The sequence below is a fragment of the Cynocephalus volans genome, chromosome 3 (assembly GCF_027409185.1).
Source record: "Cynocephalus volans isolate mCynVol1 chromosome 3, mCynVol1.pri, whole genome shotgun sequence".
Lineage (NCBI taxonomy): Eukaryota > Metazoa > Chordata > Mammalia > Dermoptera > Cynocephalidae > Cynocephalus > Cynocephalus volans.
The window spans coordinates 42,749,243-42,768,989 of NC_084462.1; the positions used below are offsets into that span (position 1 = coordinate 42,749,243).

A 19,747-nucleotide genomic window follows, 5' to 3' on the forward strand; every position below is an offset into this window, starting at 1 on the left:
TTATTTCAAGATGTTGTTATATCATTCAAGACCTCTTCCTAGTGCTTTAAATGAAGGCAGACTGTTCCTTTTACAAACCTTAATGAGCTCCTACCTTCTAAAACTTTGAGTTCATTTCCTTATTTTTTGAGCTAAGTAAACCATGTTTATCTTGAAACAGTTCAGAGCGATGCTTGCTTTCTTAGATGGAATTCAATCTGGCAAACATTTATATAGAAGGTTTCTGCATATAAAACCCAAATAATCAACCCGTAAGTGAACTTTTGGAGCACGACCCATCTCAGGTTATGAGTTACCTGCAGAAGAAGACTACTAAAAAATGTGGTCCTGAAAATGAGTGTGGTTTTATGTGTTACAGTTTGAGATCTTGATGCCCTCAAACAATATTCCAGGGGTGCTCATGGTTGTCAGTAGACCGTTCTACGTGACTATGTTTTCCTTGTATTGGCAATTTCACTTTTTTCTGTCAATTAAGCTGCTAGTTATTGAAAGTAGGGTACTACTACTGGGCCCCCTTTCCTACAGAGTTCCTCGTCTAGGGAAGGAAACAAATGACAGTATTGGATGATAAGGACTCTTAAGGTAAAGAAGGAAGGGCCTTACACTTGTTGTATGAAGGGGGTCAGGAAAGGTCTCAACCACACTCCCACCCCTTTCCCCCTACTGATTCTTGAAGGCTCTTGAGTAGGAGTTTTTGAGGCAGAGACAGCAGCAGGTTTCCTAAAATGTGAAATAGCAGGAAGCAGTGAAGGAGTGATGAGAAGGACCCTGGGGCGGGGGTGTAGGCTGTGGGCAGCAGAGTGATAGGCAGGGACGCTGAAGGGCCAGGCTAGAGGGAAGGTCTGTGTGCCAGACTCAGGAATTTGGGTTTTGTGTCATCTGTGTCTAGAGCTGTTGGTGGTATTTTAGTAGGAGAGCAGCTTGATGTGATTTATGTTTCGGAAGATTAGTCCGGCAGCATTACTATTATTGAGAGTGGGCTGGAGTAGGACCCCAGCGCAAATTCGTCCGTGTTGGGGGGCACTTTGACAGTATTTATCAGGAACTTTAAAATTCATGTTTCCTGAAATCAAGTAATTCCTCTAGAAATTTTTCTAAAGGAATTTAAAGTTGTGCTAAGAGACGTATGTATGAAGTGGAAATTTCAGATGTCTTAGGTGTCCTGTATTAGGAGGTGTAGACCATAATTGATTTAACTGATTCATCCATACTGTGATCCACATCTCTAACCATTAAAAATGGTGTGGCTGAAATACTTTTATTGTAAAGAAGACAGGTTCAAAATATATTTAAGTGAGAATAGGTTATAAAATAGTATGCCCTCTATGAGGCCATTTTTGTTTAAAACCAAACAGTTATGTGTTTGTGTAGCATAAAAAAAGAAAGTGTTAGAAATATACACACCATGATGCTAAATGATTTTTTATGTTCTTAATGGTCTTCTATATATTTTAGTTTATCTACAATGAGTAATTATTTTGTAATAAAACTACAGTAGAAAGAAGTGGAGATGACAGCTCTTGGGAAGAACGGTGAGTTGTTTTGAGCAGGTTAAATTGGAGGTTTAGTGGACTACTGGCATAAATAAACGTGTTTACCCCTACATTTCAGGACAGGATTAACTGTAATTTACTGAAACAAGCATGACCGTGACTGCAGCCCCTGACTATCATAACTATATTTTCCTCAGCTGTTATAACTTCATGCTTCTTGTTGATATTTGGGAGAATCAGGTGGCAGCATGTTTAATGTGAGGTCCCAGCTTCTGCATTTTAATGTAAATATTTGGTGCCTCCATCTGTTGTCCATGCCTTTTTGACTTCTGGTTCTGGATGGAATTGGGGGAACAAAAAACCTAGTTACAATGTAGAAGTATTAAAGCTGTCTGTATCCTAACTTTAATTTAGTGTCTTTTTTGAAGTGTTTATAGCTACAGCATTTATTCTGAAGACAAATACATTTGTTTACGAATGATTAAAGATAAGGTACAGTTTACTCTGATTTGATGTCAAGTTGGTGCTTATAAGTAAAAACCTGATGATTATTGAAAATGTAGATGTTAATGCCATTACAATTATGGTTTTGTAAGTTGATCATAGGTGATTTTGTTCTGTGTGTTTCTGAAAGTAATGCCTGCAAATGAGTGGGAGGGATTTAGAATGGCAGGTGGATCCAAGCACAGAATGAGGATTTCCAAAGCTAACATTTGAATCTTGTTTTCTGGCCTTCAGTTAAATCCAGCCCAAACAGTGAAGAGGTGTCCTTAACCAGCAGGTTTTGTCCAGGTTTGCATGTCCCTAAGCCAGGCAGATAAAGAGAGGTAGAAATGGTTGAAGTGTGTGTAAGGCTGCTTTCCTTATCTGTAATGAGTGTTTCCACAGCCTTATCAGCAGTGAGAGACTGGGAAAGAAATGTGGGTGAGACAACCCAGAGAAACAAGAGTGTGGAATGAGAAAGCCTGTAGGCTGGCCAGTGGAGGCTTTAGAGTCAGCCCGATTTGCTTTCTGGCTTTGATGCTTATTAGCTGAGGTGACCTTGGAAAGTTACTTACCTGGCCCTGAGCCTCACTTTCCTCATCTGTGAAATGTGGGTAATGATACTCACACAGCTCACAGAGCTGCCCTGAGATTGAGCGAGTGTCTGTAATGCACTCGGTAATTGTTGGATAAAGGGCGGCTGTTGGCTCTTGGTAAATGAGTTTGATACCAGCTAGTGCCTCAGTAGAGGAAGATGCTGACTTGCAATGGGGTCAGCCAGAGTAAGTTCAGGATGATTTTATTATTTACATGAAACAACTCTGATTTTTTTCTTAGAATTAGATTTTGTTCATGTATATGATTGAAAGCTAGTTGCATATTTACACTTTAAATGTACAGCAGTAAAATACACGTTATGCAAAGTAGCTCTCCAACACTTGAGGCTTTGGAAATGTATCACATGAGATCAGAGTTTGCCTTTTGTCATTTATACTCCAAATTTTAATTCTTATGTTTCAAAAAGGGCGTATTTGTGTTCTCTATTGATGAGTATTTCCATTGTTTGCTGTGAACCTGTGCTCAAAGGGCAGGTTCCTCTTAGCTCTTAATGCCTTGGAAATGCCCTCTGGGTTGGTGCCCAGGTCATTGTTGAGGTGGGAAGCTGTAATCCACCCCACCAACAGCTTTTCTGAGAAGGAAAAAAAAAAAACAGGTTCTTTAATGCTTGCATAAGTCTATTTTTTTTAGGATTGACAGTAAAGAGTATAATTATATTTCTTTTAAAATAATTTTTCTACCATTCATGATCTCTTATATTTTCCAACCTTTCCAAAAAGGATTTGAGATTGCTCAGGTCCTAAGGACATACACAGTGAGACAGTTAAAGATTTCGAAAGAGGAAACCACATACACAAGAGGGGGAAACTGCAACTAACTATATTTGCTGTGGCTCTTGTTATCAAGGCAAAGGGCGGAGATAATGTACCTGAATAATGCTGGCAACATCCTGCCAGAGGGCATTCCTTCATCTCCAGGAGAGGCCTGTGTCATGGCTTGGTAGACTGGCAAGACCTCTGCATTTTCACAAGGCCCATGGCTTCTCTGATGGCAGCAGTGTAGAATAGCGGCCTGCAGGTACTTTTTGGGAGGATGAACCAAGACTGCTGCTCTGTCAAACTGTGCGTCCTGTAAGGATACTCCCAGGATTGGCCCTACTTTCTCTGCAATGGCCCAGGGGAGAAATTTCCCTCTGGTCTTAGCATCTGAAGTAGTTTTTACACTTAACCCTGTACAGTAGGACACAGTCTTGTGACTTTTCATGGTTGCTTGCTGGAAAGCTTGTAGCTGAATTTGGACCCACCATCAGCAAATGCATAGGTCACATGATGACAAGTAGTTCTCAGCAGGAGCTCACTCCTGCAGGGCTGGTATCTCCTGAGGGTGCTCTGATTGATTCAGTGTTTGTCCTGGCCTAGAGCTGGGTGGGGCAGCCCCAGCCAGGATTCTGCCTTCCATCCTTGCTGAGTTTTCTACTCTTGTCTTTCTTTGGCCTCATTTTCTCGCTTTTTTCCTCATCCTGTATGCGTTTATAGGGAAGAATATGGGTATATACATTTAATCCCGATTGTGTATCAGTGCCACAAGGGAGAGCTTGTATTCTCCCTTCCTCCTTTGACTCCGACCTCTGAGGTGAATTTATCGTGAGTCCTTTCAGACTCGCTTCTCTGTCAGACAACATATTTAATACTGGTTTTCAGGAACTCACTGAAAAATCTCCCCACCTTTTTAGTGATTAAAAAATCAGTATAACTATTAAAGTTTAGAAACTATAAAAGAAAGAACTCAATCTTACTCATTTTTCTTTTAGTTTTTTCCCCATTGGATAAAGAAATGCTTTTACTATAAAAGTAAAATTTTCTGTTGTCAAATCTTTTGATTTCTTTTGTTGCTTGTTAGCTCAAAGCTTTCCCCAGATAAATGTTCTTTTCTAACTCTAAGTATACATCCTATCTGTTGCAGAAAATTTAGAAAATGTGGAAAACACAAAGATTAAATTCCTTCTGACTCCCCATCCAGAAATAACCACAGTGGATTCTTTGGGGTTGTGCATTATTTTATTTTTGTATGTGTATCTTTGTTCCCTTAGTAAAACACATCATGAGTATATACTGGCGCCTGCTTTTTAAACTTACCTACGTATTATGAATATTTACCCAGGACAACAGTCATGCTATAGATGCAGTCTTCCACAGAAATGTGTGTTGTTTTTCTTAAAATGATACTGAATAAAAATGGTAACTATGGTGTTAAGTCCTAACTCAGCAAAGGCATTCCTTAGCTAAACTAAGCTGGACTGATATTAGCTGCATTACTTAACTGTGATTTAACTTGGTATAGGATAGCACTTAGAAACCTAGAGGAATGGAAGATTTGCTTGGCATTCTCAAATTTCAGTTGTCTTATCTGGGCTTTAGCCAGAGTTGGATATCAGTTCATTGAAAACTGAGCTTTCTGGCAAGGGCCTTTGCAAATATTCTGCCCTTTCAATTAAGAGAGAGAGCTCTTTGCTCCTAGTAACAAATGTGTTGATGGCAAAGTTGATATGTGCTTATGAAAATTAAGGAACTTGCCCTGTTTCTATTGTAGAAAAGTCCAGATTGCTGCTTCAGCAGCATTTCCTTCAGTTCTTGGAAATTATTAATGCACCCCTCCTGCTCCCCAGGATTGTGAATCATGTTTTATGTTTCAGAACTCGTTCATTTTGTGGAGATATTTAAGCTAAAGGTACCCTAATTGAAAAGATCATAACTTCTTAAGATTGGAGGGTTTATAAAGAATTTATATTGAGGGATTTCCCTCAAACCACCAGTCATTTAGAACAGAAAAGGACAACATGGTTTTTCCCTGGGTTACCTAAAAAGGAACAGATAATAATTGGGTGGAGTCACCATAAAGCTGCAGAGAGGCTTTTAAGGATGGTTTGAGGTTAGATTGTCTGTTTTTAAAATTAATTGTTTTTTTCTTCTTGGACAAATTATACCATTTCAAGTCATAGTCGAGGCATTAATTGCTTCCTTTGCTGAATTCTATCTGGTGGGTCAGGTGGAAAGCAGGGCCAGACTAAAATGAATTTTCATCCTTGGTCTGATATGAAAGATTCTGGTGTTTTAAGCAAAAACGTTTTTAAAATTTAAAATTTTATCAGACTTCTACCCTGTAATGTTGACCTAGATTGGTAGTAAAACAGAATTCTAACATATAGCTTGAGGGTCGGGTTTTAAGCCAGAAATGTGAGAAGCATTTTCCATGATACCTTCCCTCCCATGTGTGGTCTTGAGACTCATGTTCCACATTCAGCCCACGCTTTCCTGTCTCCCTCGCTTTTTCTTTCTCTATCTTATTTTATTTGCAAACTCCTGTCTTCCCTCATAATAAGTAATATGGTGCTTTCTAAACACTTTATATGTAATAACTCATTTAACCCTCACAGCAACCCTATAAAGCAGGAGCTGTTATCCCCAGTTTACAGATAAGGAGACTGAGGCACGGAGTAACTTGCCCGAAGTGAAGTCAGGATTGTCATCCCAGCAGTCTGATTCCAGAGCCCATGCTCTTAACCATTGTGCTGTTATGGTCTTTTTCTTATGTTGTTCCTTTGAAGGCAGGAATTGTCTACGTACCCCATCTCTCAAATAATATCATAGTGCTTTAGTATTTTCATGGTTTCTGGGGTCGGCTACTTTAGAACTACTTTGAACTTGGTCTATTTTATTAATCACATTTTAGTTCAGAAGCAGAATATGTACTTGTTATAAACCAAAGTTAAGTTGATTTCATTTGTCATGCTTTTAAAATCAGTTGTAAGGTGATACAGACTATTTAGCTTTGAATTATATTTCAGAAGTACCATGAATGGTAGTATACATTATTTCAACTCTAGCATGCCTGTGAATTTTGCCTCTGTATCATTGTTTTCTTGTGCTTTAAGTTGGTTTCCTTCTGTATGTAGGAATGGTAGCCAGTGTTCATGTGGCTGATGGAGAGTGGAGGGAATCTCATCTGAACTTTCTCAAGGATAAGATATAGGAATGATTTCTGCACTTTGTAAATCCAGAAGCGTCATCTTTAAGTCACTGATTGTACACGAGTGGGCAGTGTTCACTCCAGACATTTATTGACTTCTAATATGTACCAAGCACTGAAATTGTTTACATTTTTAAAGAATTGTCACGACTACCAAACAAAAAACATTTTTACATAAAGAGAGTGTAAGCAGGGCTCCTTGACTTGAATGGGGATCATCTCAGTGCAGTGTGGTCATCACTGACTTCCCAAGATTGGAGGAGGCCTGGGAAGTCATCTCCCTCCAGATGTAGCTGCATCAGAGGAGTACGTGTAGGTTGTCATACATTCAACATATGTTGTGGCTTATTTGCATTTGCAAAAGGATGTGTTCCTTTATGGGAGGAGTTGGTTTGTCTTTGAATTAATTGCCTCGTCTGTACTATATCTATTTTAGATTCGCCTTTTTTTAGGAGCACATCCTTTCTGATAATGAAATATGGTACCTCCTACAGTACAATATCTGTAGTGCTACAGGGTTCCGTATGTGCCAAATTCTTTTCTTGGTTCTTTGTTAAAGAGTTCTGTAAGTGACATAAGAATGTATAGGTTTATTTTAAATCCATAGGTGTTAAGGGAAAACATAAATAACTACTGTGCTACATTCAATTCTAAGTTGTACCAATTTTCACACTTTAACATCTCAAATTAAGATGCATTTTATAGTTCTGGCATCATGGGGTTATGATTGGCTGTATTTTGTTGTTATTATTGGTAGATAAAACAATGGTGCATCTTACAATTAACATCCTAGATTTGATGAAAAGCAATATGTATTTAAACCTCAGACTTTTTGAGAGCCATATTTGGCAGAAAGTTGAATCTTGAATGAGATAAGTTGGAAGTCTTTTTGTATTCGTTAATTTTGGGTTGGGAAGAGAAATAAAAGCCAGTAATATGTTTTCCAAGTACTTCATTATAAATTGTTTTTAAAATTATGAAAGTAATATCATGTTATAGAATTTCAGTTTTGCAGGTTAAAAAAAGTTGAGGTGGAAGGTGGTGACAGTTGCACATCAGCGTAAATGTACTTATTTTCATTGAACTGTACTCTTAAAAATGGTTAAGGTGGTAAATTTTATGTTATGTATATTTTATCACAAATTCTTTTTCAAAAATAATACACTTATAAAAATTTTCCTCAGTATAGAGATGCATAGAATAAAAAGTGAAAGCCATCTTTATGCAACCACCCCTGATCCCTCCCAATTTTCCTGCTTCTGTACCTCTTCCCTAGAGGTTTAGTTGTATATCTTTTCATATAATTTCTCTGAGACTTTCCATTAAAGATAGGTGTGGGTTTCATTGATCTGCAAGTCACTTTTTCATTATAATAAATGCAGTTGTAACAGTTAAGTGAAGTAAAAATATATTGGAGAGAACATCAGTTGAGAAGTGTACTCTTTTGATCTTCTTAAGATAAACTTTACTATTTATTCTCCATGATACGTTTTTCCTGGAAGTAGTCTGCGTAAATGAATTTCTGTAGCTAAACTATGTCAGCTCTTAATACACAGCATAAAGAAAATATAAGGAAAAGTGCAACCGGAGAGCCTTAAATTTGGGTACAGCAGAAGGATGCTTTACTTTGTTTCCTTCTGGTTGACCACTCCTCTTTCCTCTGTCGGTGGTGAACAGTTCCCTCTTAAACTCATTGAGCTGCTGCAGGAGTTTACTAACTGGTCTCCCTGCATCTACTCTGGTTTTCCTTAGCCCTCTACTCCACCCCTGGGGGTTTCAGAATGCACATCCCTTAATCTGTCTTCCACTGCTCCGTTCTGTTAGAGGCTTGGTTCCCTGGGGCTTTTATGGCATCAAGGTCCCATCTCTGGCAGGTCCTGCTAGGCCCTGCAGTGTGCCTCCATCCTGCCCTTGTGGCAGTTCCCATGCCCCCACCACTCTGTGTTCCGAGTCTGCCTTGGCTCGCCTGTCTCGGGGAAGTATTCTCTGCTCTGTCGGTCTAGTGTGCGTCCTGTGCTCCTTCCTTTCAGAGTGCGTACCTTAGTTCATAATAATATGTACATAAGTGTGACTATTCTGATAAATGTCTTTTTCTCCTGATGTCAGCTCCACGAGTTGGGGATGGTGCTTTTGTTCACCATTGCATCTCTTGCTTCACATACTTAGCACTTGATGAACAATCAAAGAAAATTTGTTGAATGAACAATTTGATTTTTTTGTTTGTTTTATAGAACTGAGGAGTTTGTAGGTTAGGGAGTTGATAGTATCAGAAAATTAACCTGCACACCTAGATCATGGAGCCCTGGCAAGTTGGTTTTCAGCCATAACTAAAACTTAGTTATCTTGGAACTATTTTCACACTTCATCCTTCTTTCCTATTGAAATTGTTTTGAAGGTGAATTTGGATTTTGCGATACCTAGTAGCCTGAGCTTCTGCTGAGTGGAAGCAAGTAGATCAAGCAGTCACACATGGTGATTCAAAAAGAGCAGACGTGAATTTCTGAAAGTAAGAGTCTCAAAAGGAACTGTTCTCTAATTGATATTTATTTTAATTTCAGAACATGGTCCAAGACAATTCCTGGGAAAGTTGAATTCTTCTCCAGTGAGGGTTCAGACACATCTATACCAATTCCGATAGTGCCACTACGGGGCGTGGATGACTCCTACCCCCCCCAGAAGAAGTCTTTTATGATGCTCAAGTACATGCATGACCACTACTTGGACAAGTACGAATGGTTTATGAGAGCAGATGATGATGTTTACATCAAAGGAGACCGTCTGGAGAATTTTCTGAGGAGTTTGAACAGCAGTGAGCCCCTCTTCCTTGGGCAGACGGGACTGGGCACCACAGAGGAAATGGGAAAGCTGGCCCTGGAGCCGGGCGAGAACTTCTGCATGGGGGGGCCTGGAGTGATCATGAGCCAGGAGGTCCTTCGGAGAATGGTACCACACATTGGCAAGTGTCTCCAGGAAATGTATACCACCCATGAGGATGTGGAGGTGGGAAGATGTGTCCGGAGGTTTGCAGGGGTGCAGTGCGTCTGGTCTTATGAGGTGAGGGCAGAATTTTTTTTTTAAACATTTATTTGTACACTTTTGTGAGATACAGTGTGTTGTTTCAATATATGAGTATACTACACATTGATTCACTTAAGGTAGATAGCCTAGCTGTGTACCCATCAATCTACCACTTCCCCTCCTCTCTCCCTCTCCTGGCCTCTCGTAACCATTATTCTCTCTGCTTCTATGAGAACCACTTTTTTTTTTTTTTTTAGCTTCCACATAATTGGTGAGATAATGCCATATTTGTCTTTCCGTTCCTGACTTCATTTCACATGATGGTTTACATTTCCATTCACGTTACTGCAAATGACAGGATTTCGTTTTTTATATATATAGCTGAATAGTATTCCTCTGTGTGTGTGTATATAGATAGATAGATAGATAGTTAGATAGATATAGATAGATACCACAGTTTTTTTTTTATCCATTCATCCATTGATGGGCATTTAGGTTGATCTCTTGGCTATTGTGAATAGTAAGAACATTCACAGTATGGGCAAAACTGTTCAATTTGTCATTAGTTCTGAATCAGTCATAGGAAACCAGTGATAATATCCTCTGCAAGGGTTAAAGTTGGTATTAAGTTACTATACGTTCTTAGCCTTAGGTGTTTCTTGTTTGTTTGTTTTGAATTTCCCTTGTTACCTTTTCTCTTGGCTTTTAGAGCTTACCTTCCATACTTTTGTCCTAATACCTTAGTTAATAAATAATGGCATTTGGGGCCTAAAGAAAAGATATGGTTTGCTGATGGTCACAGTGATACTTTCCTGATTACCCATAAAATCATCTCATGTGACTTCTGGTGATTCTGCAAAAATTGCAGGAGTGCAGGATATTTCCCCCTCTCTGCTCTCCCAAAGGCCTGACTGTTCTGATCTGGTCATGATGACCCACACAGATTAGAAACTTACATGTTTTGAATTTATAAAGTGATTAATGATGTAAAAAGGCCAATAACATTTGGTTTTGCATTTGTTTTGAACTTGGACCTTTTGAGTAGTTATTGTAAACATTTTCATGTAGACATGTAGACATTTTCTCATTAATGGTTCTAGAGAATATGAGTTAGCTTTTGACTTTTCTCTGTTTTTATTGGCAGATGTGCACCTCTTACCTCAGTTGCAGGATCCGATATCAGTTAGAGTGAAAAAAATTATTTAGGTTATATTGTGTTTAGATTGATAAACTACTGGTGTCGTGAGGAACAGAGGGAATTGCTAGACCTATTCCCTCCAAAAAGAATACGCTTTCAGTTGTGAAGAGCTCACTTTTTTTCTGAGTTAATTTTTTAAAGTATTTGAGTGAAGACATAGTATTCTTGCCTGTACTTGCCTTCCCCCCAGTCCTGCTTTTAAATGTCTTCTAATCACTTTATTTCTTCTGTTTGAACTTTTAGGGAAGTGGACGTTTTCAGATGTACAGGAGTGGTCTTCATGTAGTTTTTAATTACAATTTCACAAACATACATTTTAAATCCTAAATGTGAACTGAGTGAAACCTTTAATTTTTGTGTGCCTTACACCTCCACTCCCCCCCACCCCCAGTGCATAGGCGATTGCTCACTGGGCCTAGGGGATCTTTTTATTGTCACGGATTTTTGCAGAGGAAAGCTGTTTGAGGATTTCATGCAGTTTTAAGTAGAATATAACTGGCAATATTTCTGCATTTTCCTCATCTTTAATTAAGTAGTTATATCCTTAACATATTTCATTGTGGTGAAAATATGTAATGCTTTGTGTATTTTGGAATACTTTTCCCTGAACCTGATCTCTGAGAAGCTAGCCTTCTTGCTGGAATTATAGAGGGTAGGCCTATTTTTGAGAGAGAATTTAAAAAAATATGTGTCTTAGTTATGTTGTCATATGCTGCTAGACAGACACCAATAGAGCTAGTGTCTTGAGTTTTATCAAGAATTTTGATCTAGCATTAGAGCCAAGGTGTAATTAGAAAGTGTCATCCTGGGGCTGCAGGGATTGGGAGAGTGTTTTCAGGCAAGTTTTTCCCTGTCATGATGTAATTGCCAAAGGTTTCTAATGCCCTAAGCAGGGGTGCCTGGAATCGTCCTGTGTGGACACTTGGAGCTGCCTCTTAGACTTGATGTTTCCAATAAATGGCCTTATTAGCTAAAGGAACTTGGTTGGTGAGGAAACTCCCTCCCTGGGTCCCTGCCTCACTACCTCAGGAGCAAGGTGAGCTACAGCAGCAGCAGCAAGGATCTCCACAGGAGTGTATGCCCGTCAGGGTGTCCCTGCTGCTTTGCATTTCTTTAAATGCCTTATGGTAATGAAGCTTTTACTGCTGGCTTGCTCTCCAGGGATTTGTGCCAGATGGCCCGCCCACCAGCTGTGCTGAGAGTTCTGTTTTCTCTTCTGCAAGTTGCCTGTTCATAGTCTTGGCCCATTTTTCCGTTGGAATGTTGTATGCCTTATGGTTTTGTTGGAGTGCTTTACTTTGGATACAGACTATCTTCTCCCAGACTGTGGCTTGTCTTTTCACCCTAATTGTGGAATTTTTATTATACGCATATTGCGGATCTAAGTTATAGTCTAATTTATCATTCTGTATGGTTTGTGCTTTTGTGTCTTGTTTAAGAAATTCATCCCTTCCTCGGGTCACAACAGTTTTCTCCTGTGTAATTTTCTGTACATTTAAAATTTTGCCTTTCACATGTAGTTCTTCATTATAATTTTTAAGAATTATATCTGTTGGGACCTTTACTACTTTATTGGACTTTGATTTCTTTTCTCTCTGTTTTCATAGGACTTTAAGTGCTTCTCACCAGAGTTATTAGGATTTATCATTGTGTTCACCACTCAGGATTAATCCTTCATGTGAACGAGGAACTTTTATTAAACTTCCTGTAAATCTAGTTTCTCCATTTAGGTTCACATTATGAGAAATTATTGAGGTGGAGTGTTATGTTAAAGACAATTATGTTAAGCTTTGGGTCTTTGAAGGTACTTATTTCACTGTATTATAAACCTAGCCAGAAGGTGTAAATTTTGGGATTTTTTGCAAGTTGAAATAATGCCTTGGGATAATACATAATCAAAATGACTGGTGAGGAGCAACTGTCAATCAAATTCAGATTCATTTCTCAGCTTGTTTTGATTGTTATTGGTGGTTATTTATTAATAAATGGCTTTAAAAACTTTATTTGGAAATAATTCGAAGTTTACAGAAAAGTTACAGGAGAGTGAGACCAAGGGCCTCAAGGCTGGTATACTGGAAAAGAGGTGAGAGGAGCTGACCAAGCCTGGATGCCCCATGTCACATGTGGTCAGCATTATTAACTCAAGTTATAGAAGATATTTTTGAGAAACATTATTGAAAAATTTGAAACAGTAATTTGTTGTACTTAGGCAAGTATATGAACTATTAGTACTCCATTAATAAAGAAGGAATAAAAAGAAAGTTAACCTTTAAGTAACCTACTTATTTTGCTTTTAACTTTCTATTGATATGTACTATATCTTTTGAAAAATACATTGATCGTAAGTGTGGAGTTTTGGATTTTCATAAACTGAACACAGTTCGGCAACCAGCACCCAAATCTTTTTTATATTATTTTAACACAATATTTGACTAATGAAGGTGTTTTGCGTAGAAAACAGTCATGACTAATGAAATTTGGAGATTGGCAAAGGTAGATTTGGCAACTTTAAAAAAGTTATTGCCTTTAATAGCTATGCTGTCCCATGGGTCAAAATTCCAAAGTGTGAAGGGTTTACTGGAATAAGTCTCCCCACCACTATCTCCAACCACTGGATTTCCCCTCATGAGTCAGCCACCATGGTGTATCCTTATGAGGGTATCATATGGTTTATTAAATCGTATACAAGCAATTAAGTTTATATCTCTTCCTCCTTTTATGTGAATGGTAGCATGTACTACATACTACTCACATCTTGCTGTTGTTCACTTAAATTTCTTGGAAGATTTTTCATTTAGTAAATAAAAGAATCTTTTTTATGGGCATTCAGGATACTTCTAGTTCTTTTCAGCAGGGTTTCTCTAGTCATTTAACCAAACACTTTCCAACCTTTTCCTCATCTTGGCACTCAGACACACTGAAGACGCCCCCAAGGGTTTCTGCTACCCCATCCCCTAACTGCTGCACCTCCCCTCCTACCCCATCCATATGCCACCTTAGACCTGGAAGGATTGTTATCTGGGCACTTCTGGAACCTGTTCATGATACACCCATATACACCGTAAACCCGATACACTAGTTGTGAAACTCTGAATTAACCAGTCAGTATTTGTTAAAGGCTTATTAATAGGCCTAGAACTGCCCTCTGAATTTATAGGAAAATTGCAAAACTAGATTGAAACATGAATGGTCTTCTTTTTTTCCCTCAAGGACTTTAATCTAGTTGAGACAAAGACATATGTTCGTGTAACAGATGAAGAGAAGTTAAAAGTATGAAACCCTGTGATACTGATTTTAAATATAAAACACTACAGGGAAGGGTGAGACCAATGATGTTCTTTTTATGGGAAGGCATATCATGACGGAAAATTGGAATTTACAGAAAAACATGTAAAAAGAGAAGGTCCTTTTAGTCTGACTGGCTTATGAAAGAATGTTGAACATCTTTACATCAGAAGCCTGGGTTTTTTTTTGTTGTTGTTTTTTTCTTTAATAAATGAAAAAACAATGTTTCTTAACTGCTAGTTGTCATGGAGGTGGTTTGTGTTATGGTGATACTTTCCTCACTTGTTTAGGCTGCCCATTACCCTCACCTGACTGAGAACCAGGCAGGCCCCTCAGTGGCTAGAGACTGAGCAGTAATGCTGCATGCTGCTTCAAGGCACAGCCACTTGTGGGCTTGTATTGAGCCTTATTTTTCTGTTCTACAAGTTTGGTGATTCGATTCCTAAGCTTCTAATGAATTAGAAGTGGTAAATTAACACCCCAAAAGGATGCTTATATCAGGAGTAAGTGGGAAGGACACTAGGGCAAAGTGAAAATTAGAGAAAGTGAAACCATAAACAGCACAGCAATCTTACGACCAACTGTTATATTATTGATTCCTAATTTTATTCCATTATGGCTGGAGACCATACTTTGTATTATTTTAATTCTTTTAAATTTATTGACACTTTTTTGTACCTAACATATGGCCTGTCTTGGAGAATGTTCCATGTACACTTGAGAAGAATGTGTGTTCTTCTGTTGTTGAGTGGAGGGTTCTATAGATGTCTACTAGGTCTAGTTGTTTTATAATGTTGATCAAGTCTTCTATTTCCTTGTTCATTTTTTTTGGTCTAGTGTTCTTGTCATTATTGAAAGTGGAGTATTGAAATCTCTAATATTATTGTTGGATTATCTGTTTCTCCCTTCAATTCTGTCAGTTTTTTGTTGTTGTTTATTTTGTGACTCTGTTTTTAGGTGCATATATGCTTATAGTTGTTATATTTTCCTGATGAGTGGACCCTTTTATCATTATAAAATTCCTTCTTTGTCTCTAGTAAATTTTTGTCCAAAGTCAGTTTTGTCTGATATTAGTATACCACTTAAATTTCTTTTGGTTATCATTTGCATGGTGTATCTTTTTCCATCCTTTTACTTTCAACTTATTTGTGTCTTTGAATCTAAAGTGTGTCTCTTGTAGACAGTGTATAATTGGATCATTTTTTAATCCATTCTGCCAATACTGCCTTATAATAGGAGTGTTTAATCCAGTTCCAATTCATGTAATTGCTGATAAAGAGTAGGATTTATGTCTGCCATTTTGCTATTTGTTTTTTGTATGTCATGTCTTTTTGTCCCTCTGTTCCTCCAGTACTGCCTTCTTTTGGGTTAAATAGATATTTTTTAGTTTATCATTTTAAAAGTCATTTCTAATACCATTCCATTATAATTTCTTTTGCTGTATTTTTTAAAGTTATTTTCTTAGTAGTTGTTTTTGGTGTTACGATTAAGATCTTCACTGATAACTTAGTTCAGATTGATACTAACTTAATAAACAATAGCAAACAAAATCTTTGCTTCTGTATAGCTCCATTCCCTCACCTCTCTTTGTGCTGTTATTGTTGTATATCTTTATACACTGTATGCTGGTCAACACAGATTTATTATAATTGCTCTATGCAGTTGTCTTTGAAGTCAGACTAGAGAAAAAAGAGTTATAGACAGAAAATACATTTATACTGTCTTTTATATTTATTTATGTAATTACCCTTATTGGACTATTTTCATTTAAATCTGAGTTACTGTGTTGCTTTCATAGCAGCCTGAAAGACTCCCTTTAATAATTCTCATAGGACAGGCTTGCTGGTGATGAATTCTCTGTTTTTGTTTAACTGGCAGTGTCCTAATTTCCCCTTCACTTCTGAAGGATAGTTTTGTTGGATGTAGATTTCTTGGCTGACAGCCTTTTCGTTTTAGCACTTTGAATGGAGACTGTCTGGCATCCATGGTTCCTGATAAAGTATCAGTTGTTAATCTTATTGAGGATCCCCTGTACGTGATGAGTTACCTCTCTTACTGCTTTCAGGATTCTCATTGTGAGTCTCAGCAGTTTGATTATGATGTATCTAGGTGTGGATCTTTTTGAGTTTACTGTACTTGGACATTGTTGAACTTTTTTGGGGGTGTGTGGCTTGTTTTTCATCAAATTTGGGGATTTCCCAGCCATTGTTTCTTTAAGTATTCTTTATGGCCCTTTCTCTTTATGATGAGACTAATATCAGACAGTCTCCTTCTGGGAGTTCTGTAATGCATATGCTCAGGCTCTGTTCATTTTTCTTTATTCTGTTTTCTTTCTGTTTCTCAGACTGGATAATCTAATTTGACTTATCTTCAAGTTCACTGACTCTTTCTTCTGTCTGTTCAAATCTGTTGTGAATTTTTCATTTCTGATATTATACTTTTCAACTCCAGGATTTCTAGTTGGCTTTTTTTTTTTTTTTTTAAAGTAACTTCTCTTTCTTTGTTGGCTGATTCCCCAGCCACCCCCACACCCCACGTATGGGTCATACTTTCTTATTTCTTTGCCTCTTAATTGTTTGCTGGAAACTGGACATCTATTATTACTTAGATGTGTCAACTGGAAATCAGATTCTGCCCCTCCCCGAGGGTTTGATGTTATTGCTATCTGTTGTTTTTTAGTGATTTTTCAGTCAGAACTAATTCTGTAAAGTCTATATACCGTTTTGTGTGGGTGGCCACTGAAGTCTGCTTGGTTTGCTTAGTACTCAGCCAATGATTGGACAGAGATTTCCATAGATGCCTGGAACTAGTAAGTCTCTCACTCTTTGCTGAGAAGCTCTGTGTACCAGTTGGTGCTTTCCCTCAACACTCACCAGGCTGTTGATAACTTCATCTTAGCCTTCACTTCCTGCTTATGTGGAACCTCAGGGTCAGCCAGAGATGACAGCTTAGGGCCTTCTCTGGTCTTTCTTGAGCATGTGCATAGCCTCCCACATGCACATGGCCTTCTAGATTCCCAGGAATATATTGAAGCTTTTCAAAGTCCAGTATAGACACATCATTCCTCAGTATTTTTTTTAATCTTTTTTGTTAGCTGAGTTTTTGCCGGAACTGTTAGCCATCCCCTTGGGCAGCGTGATATTCAGCAGTTGCCTGTGATTGTTTTTGACCAATCTTCTTTCCCCTTCCAAGAGGCTGTGTTTACAATGGGAGACCTCTGCATCAGGTCAAATAAAGACAGCCTTGTAAGCAGTATCTTCCAGGGAACTGCCAGACAGGTCAGATAATGACAGTTCTGGGGGAATGAGGCTTTGAAGGAGTTCCAGCCCCTTTCTGATCCCTCTGGTGACTTCCCAGCTGCTGGTTTTCACTGTGATTGTGGACTGTTGGTTTTCAAGGCTAGGGCAGATCCTGAAGAGGGGTTGGAAATAGGGTTAGGTAAAATGCCACAAAGCTCACTGTTACCAAAATCTCTTTATTTTTCTTGCATAAATGTTCCCTGGATTACTGCAAACCTTTAGCTAACATCTAGAGTCCTGAAAAGGTTGCCTGTGACAATTTTTATCAGTGTCCTCTTTGCTTTCCTGGATGAGAGAATTTTTGGAGATCTTTACTCTGCCATTTTCATTGATGTCACCTAAGACCATCCTTTATGTGGTCTTAACTTCGCAGCCTAAATTTCTCTTTTTATAATTAGACAAATTACTCTGAGTATCCCCTTATACTCTGTTTAAGAAGTCAGGGTATTGTGCCCTAAAACGTAGAAAGACCTCCAACCAGTTAGTTACAATATTCAACACACATTTATTTTTGAAATAAATTTTGGACTTCTGCTGTTAGCCAGACACTGTTCTAGCTGGTGACACAGCAGTGCAGAAAGCAAAGATCCTGCTCTCTTTGTGGAGCTAGGCTGGGTGCAAAGAGATGGACAGTAAAGAAGAATGTGTGTGGTGCATTTGAGGTGCAGCCAGGTGACTAGTGTGGCTGGAGTAGAGTGGCGAGGCAGAGAGTGGTGAAAGATGAGGCCAAATGGCACAAATGTCAAGGGGAGGCAAGGGAGTGGTGAGCATGCTGGTTTGTGCCCAAGCAGGCCATCTTGAGTCACAGCACTTCATTCAGCTGCACACTTTGTTCATCATGTCTTGGGCAGCAAGTTCTCAACTCCTCTGAACCTTCATTTCCTTAAAAATGGGGTAAGGGGAGAAATTGCCTACCTTGTTGGATGTTTCAAGGATAAACTGAGATGATGTATATTATCATAGCTAGTGCTTGGGCACAAAGTGAGTGCTTGTGAAATGTGAGGGCTGTTGGGGGATAACCTCAGGTATCCGAAAAACAAAGCCATTCAGAATTCGCTCCCTGAGAACTCTGCATAGATTTTGACCTGTGTACACAAATACTTGAATATGATTTGCAGCAACATTGTGGCCTTGGAATCCCTGCTTTTGCTTTTGCAAATTAGAGAAGACTGTTTTGACAGAACATATCCAAGTTTATTTGAAATGGAAGTGTAAATTTGCTTTGGATCTGTCATTATGTTACTGGGAAAACAAAACCTTCTGTAAGTACATAAACATCTCTGAAATGGTTTCACTATTTGATGTATCAAAGTCTTGTGGTTGTGAGGAAGGAGGAGGTCTAAAAGCCTATTGCTCTGTCTCCAGTGTTCAAGTTTGGTAGGAGTATATTAAAGACATCCTAGGCTTCATTTACTATCACCTTTGTTATTAGAATATCATCACGAGGTATATATAACTTATTATGTTTAGTTGATAGGAAAAGGGCTTTTTAGCACATTATCAGGAGATGAGATCAATTTGTATCATTTTTTTAATCTTAAGATACAGTGCAATAGTATTTCCTGCGTAGTTGAAAAGGTAGAGATCACAGATCTGGTGTGTCAGAAGTAGCTAGTGAGGGAACAAAGGCAAGAATGAATGTGATGGTAGCAATGATGGAGGTAAAGTTGCATAAGTTTTAGGAGTGTGTTGTAAGTCAGTGTTTCTCAAACTTTGAGAAATTTTGAGTGACAGAGACTTTTTTCAGTGGGAAATTTGTGTGTGTACTTCAAGAGTTAGCATTGTCCATGGGTCTTACACCAGGTTGGAGTATCTCAAAGACAGGCCATTTGCAAGAGAATCACCTGAGGTGCTTGTTACTGAGCAAATTTCCAGGCGCTCCAAATCCAGAACCAGAATCTTCTTAGGTGAAGTCAGAGGATCTGCAGTGTTTACAGGCTTCTTGATTATTCTTATACTTGCTAATGTTTGAGAACTAGTGTTGCCATTTATACTCTTAAAACATCTTTTATGCTCCAGCAATGTTTTGGAACTATGTAGAAGTTACATTTTTGTTAATTGATGTCATCCTCTTTAGCCCCTGTCCTGGATAATAGAAAAGAACAGAAAAGGAGTTTGACTTTCGTCTTTCCAGGAAGTAACTTGTAACTCAGGTTGATGGGAAGCCAAACTTGGCACCCAAATGTCCCCCTAACCATATGTATGATAGGTTAATGCTTTATATATATTTTTTCCTTTTTTCCCTCCTGTAAGCCATGTTAATGGCAATGAGTCGTGTAACCAAATAAAAGTAAAGATGAGTGGTCAGCAGGAAATCTTGAGTAACTACTGGGAAGAAAGTGTATGAGATGAGCTGATGAGACAAACTTCTGGCCAGAGATTAAACT

General features: G+C 38.4%; 1 protein-coding gene across 1 annotated transcript in view; it reads left to right on the forward strand.

The window, feature by feature from the left end:
* The window catches only part of CHSY1 (chondroitin sulfate synthase 1), a 66,534-nt gene that overhangs the window by 4,904 nt on the left and 41,883 nt on the right, over positions 1-19,747 (forward strand). The window contains exon 2 of the mRNA XM_063090548.1: positions 9,119-9,614. Coding sequence (XP_062946618.1) covers positions 9,119-9,614 — 496 coding nt within the window. The remainder of the gene's footprint in view (positions 1-9,118; positions 9,615-19,747) is intronic.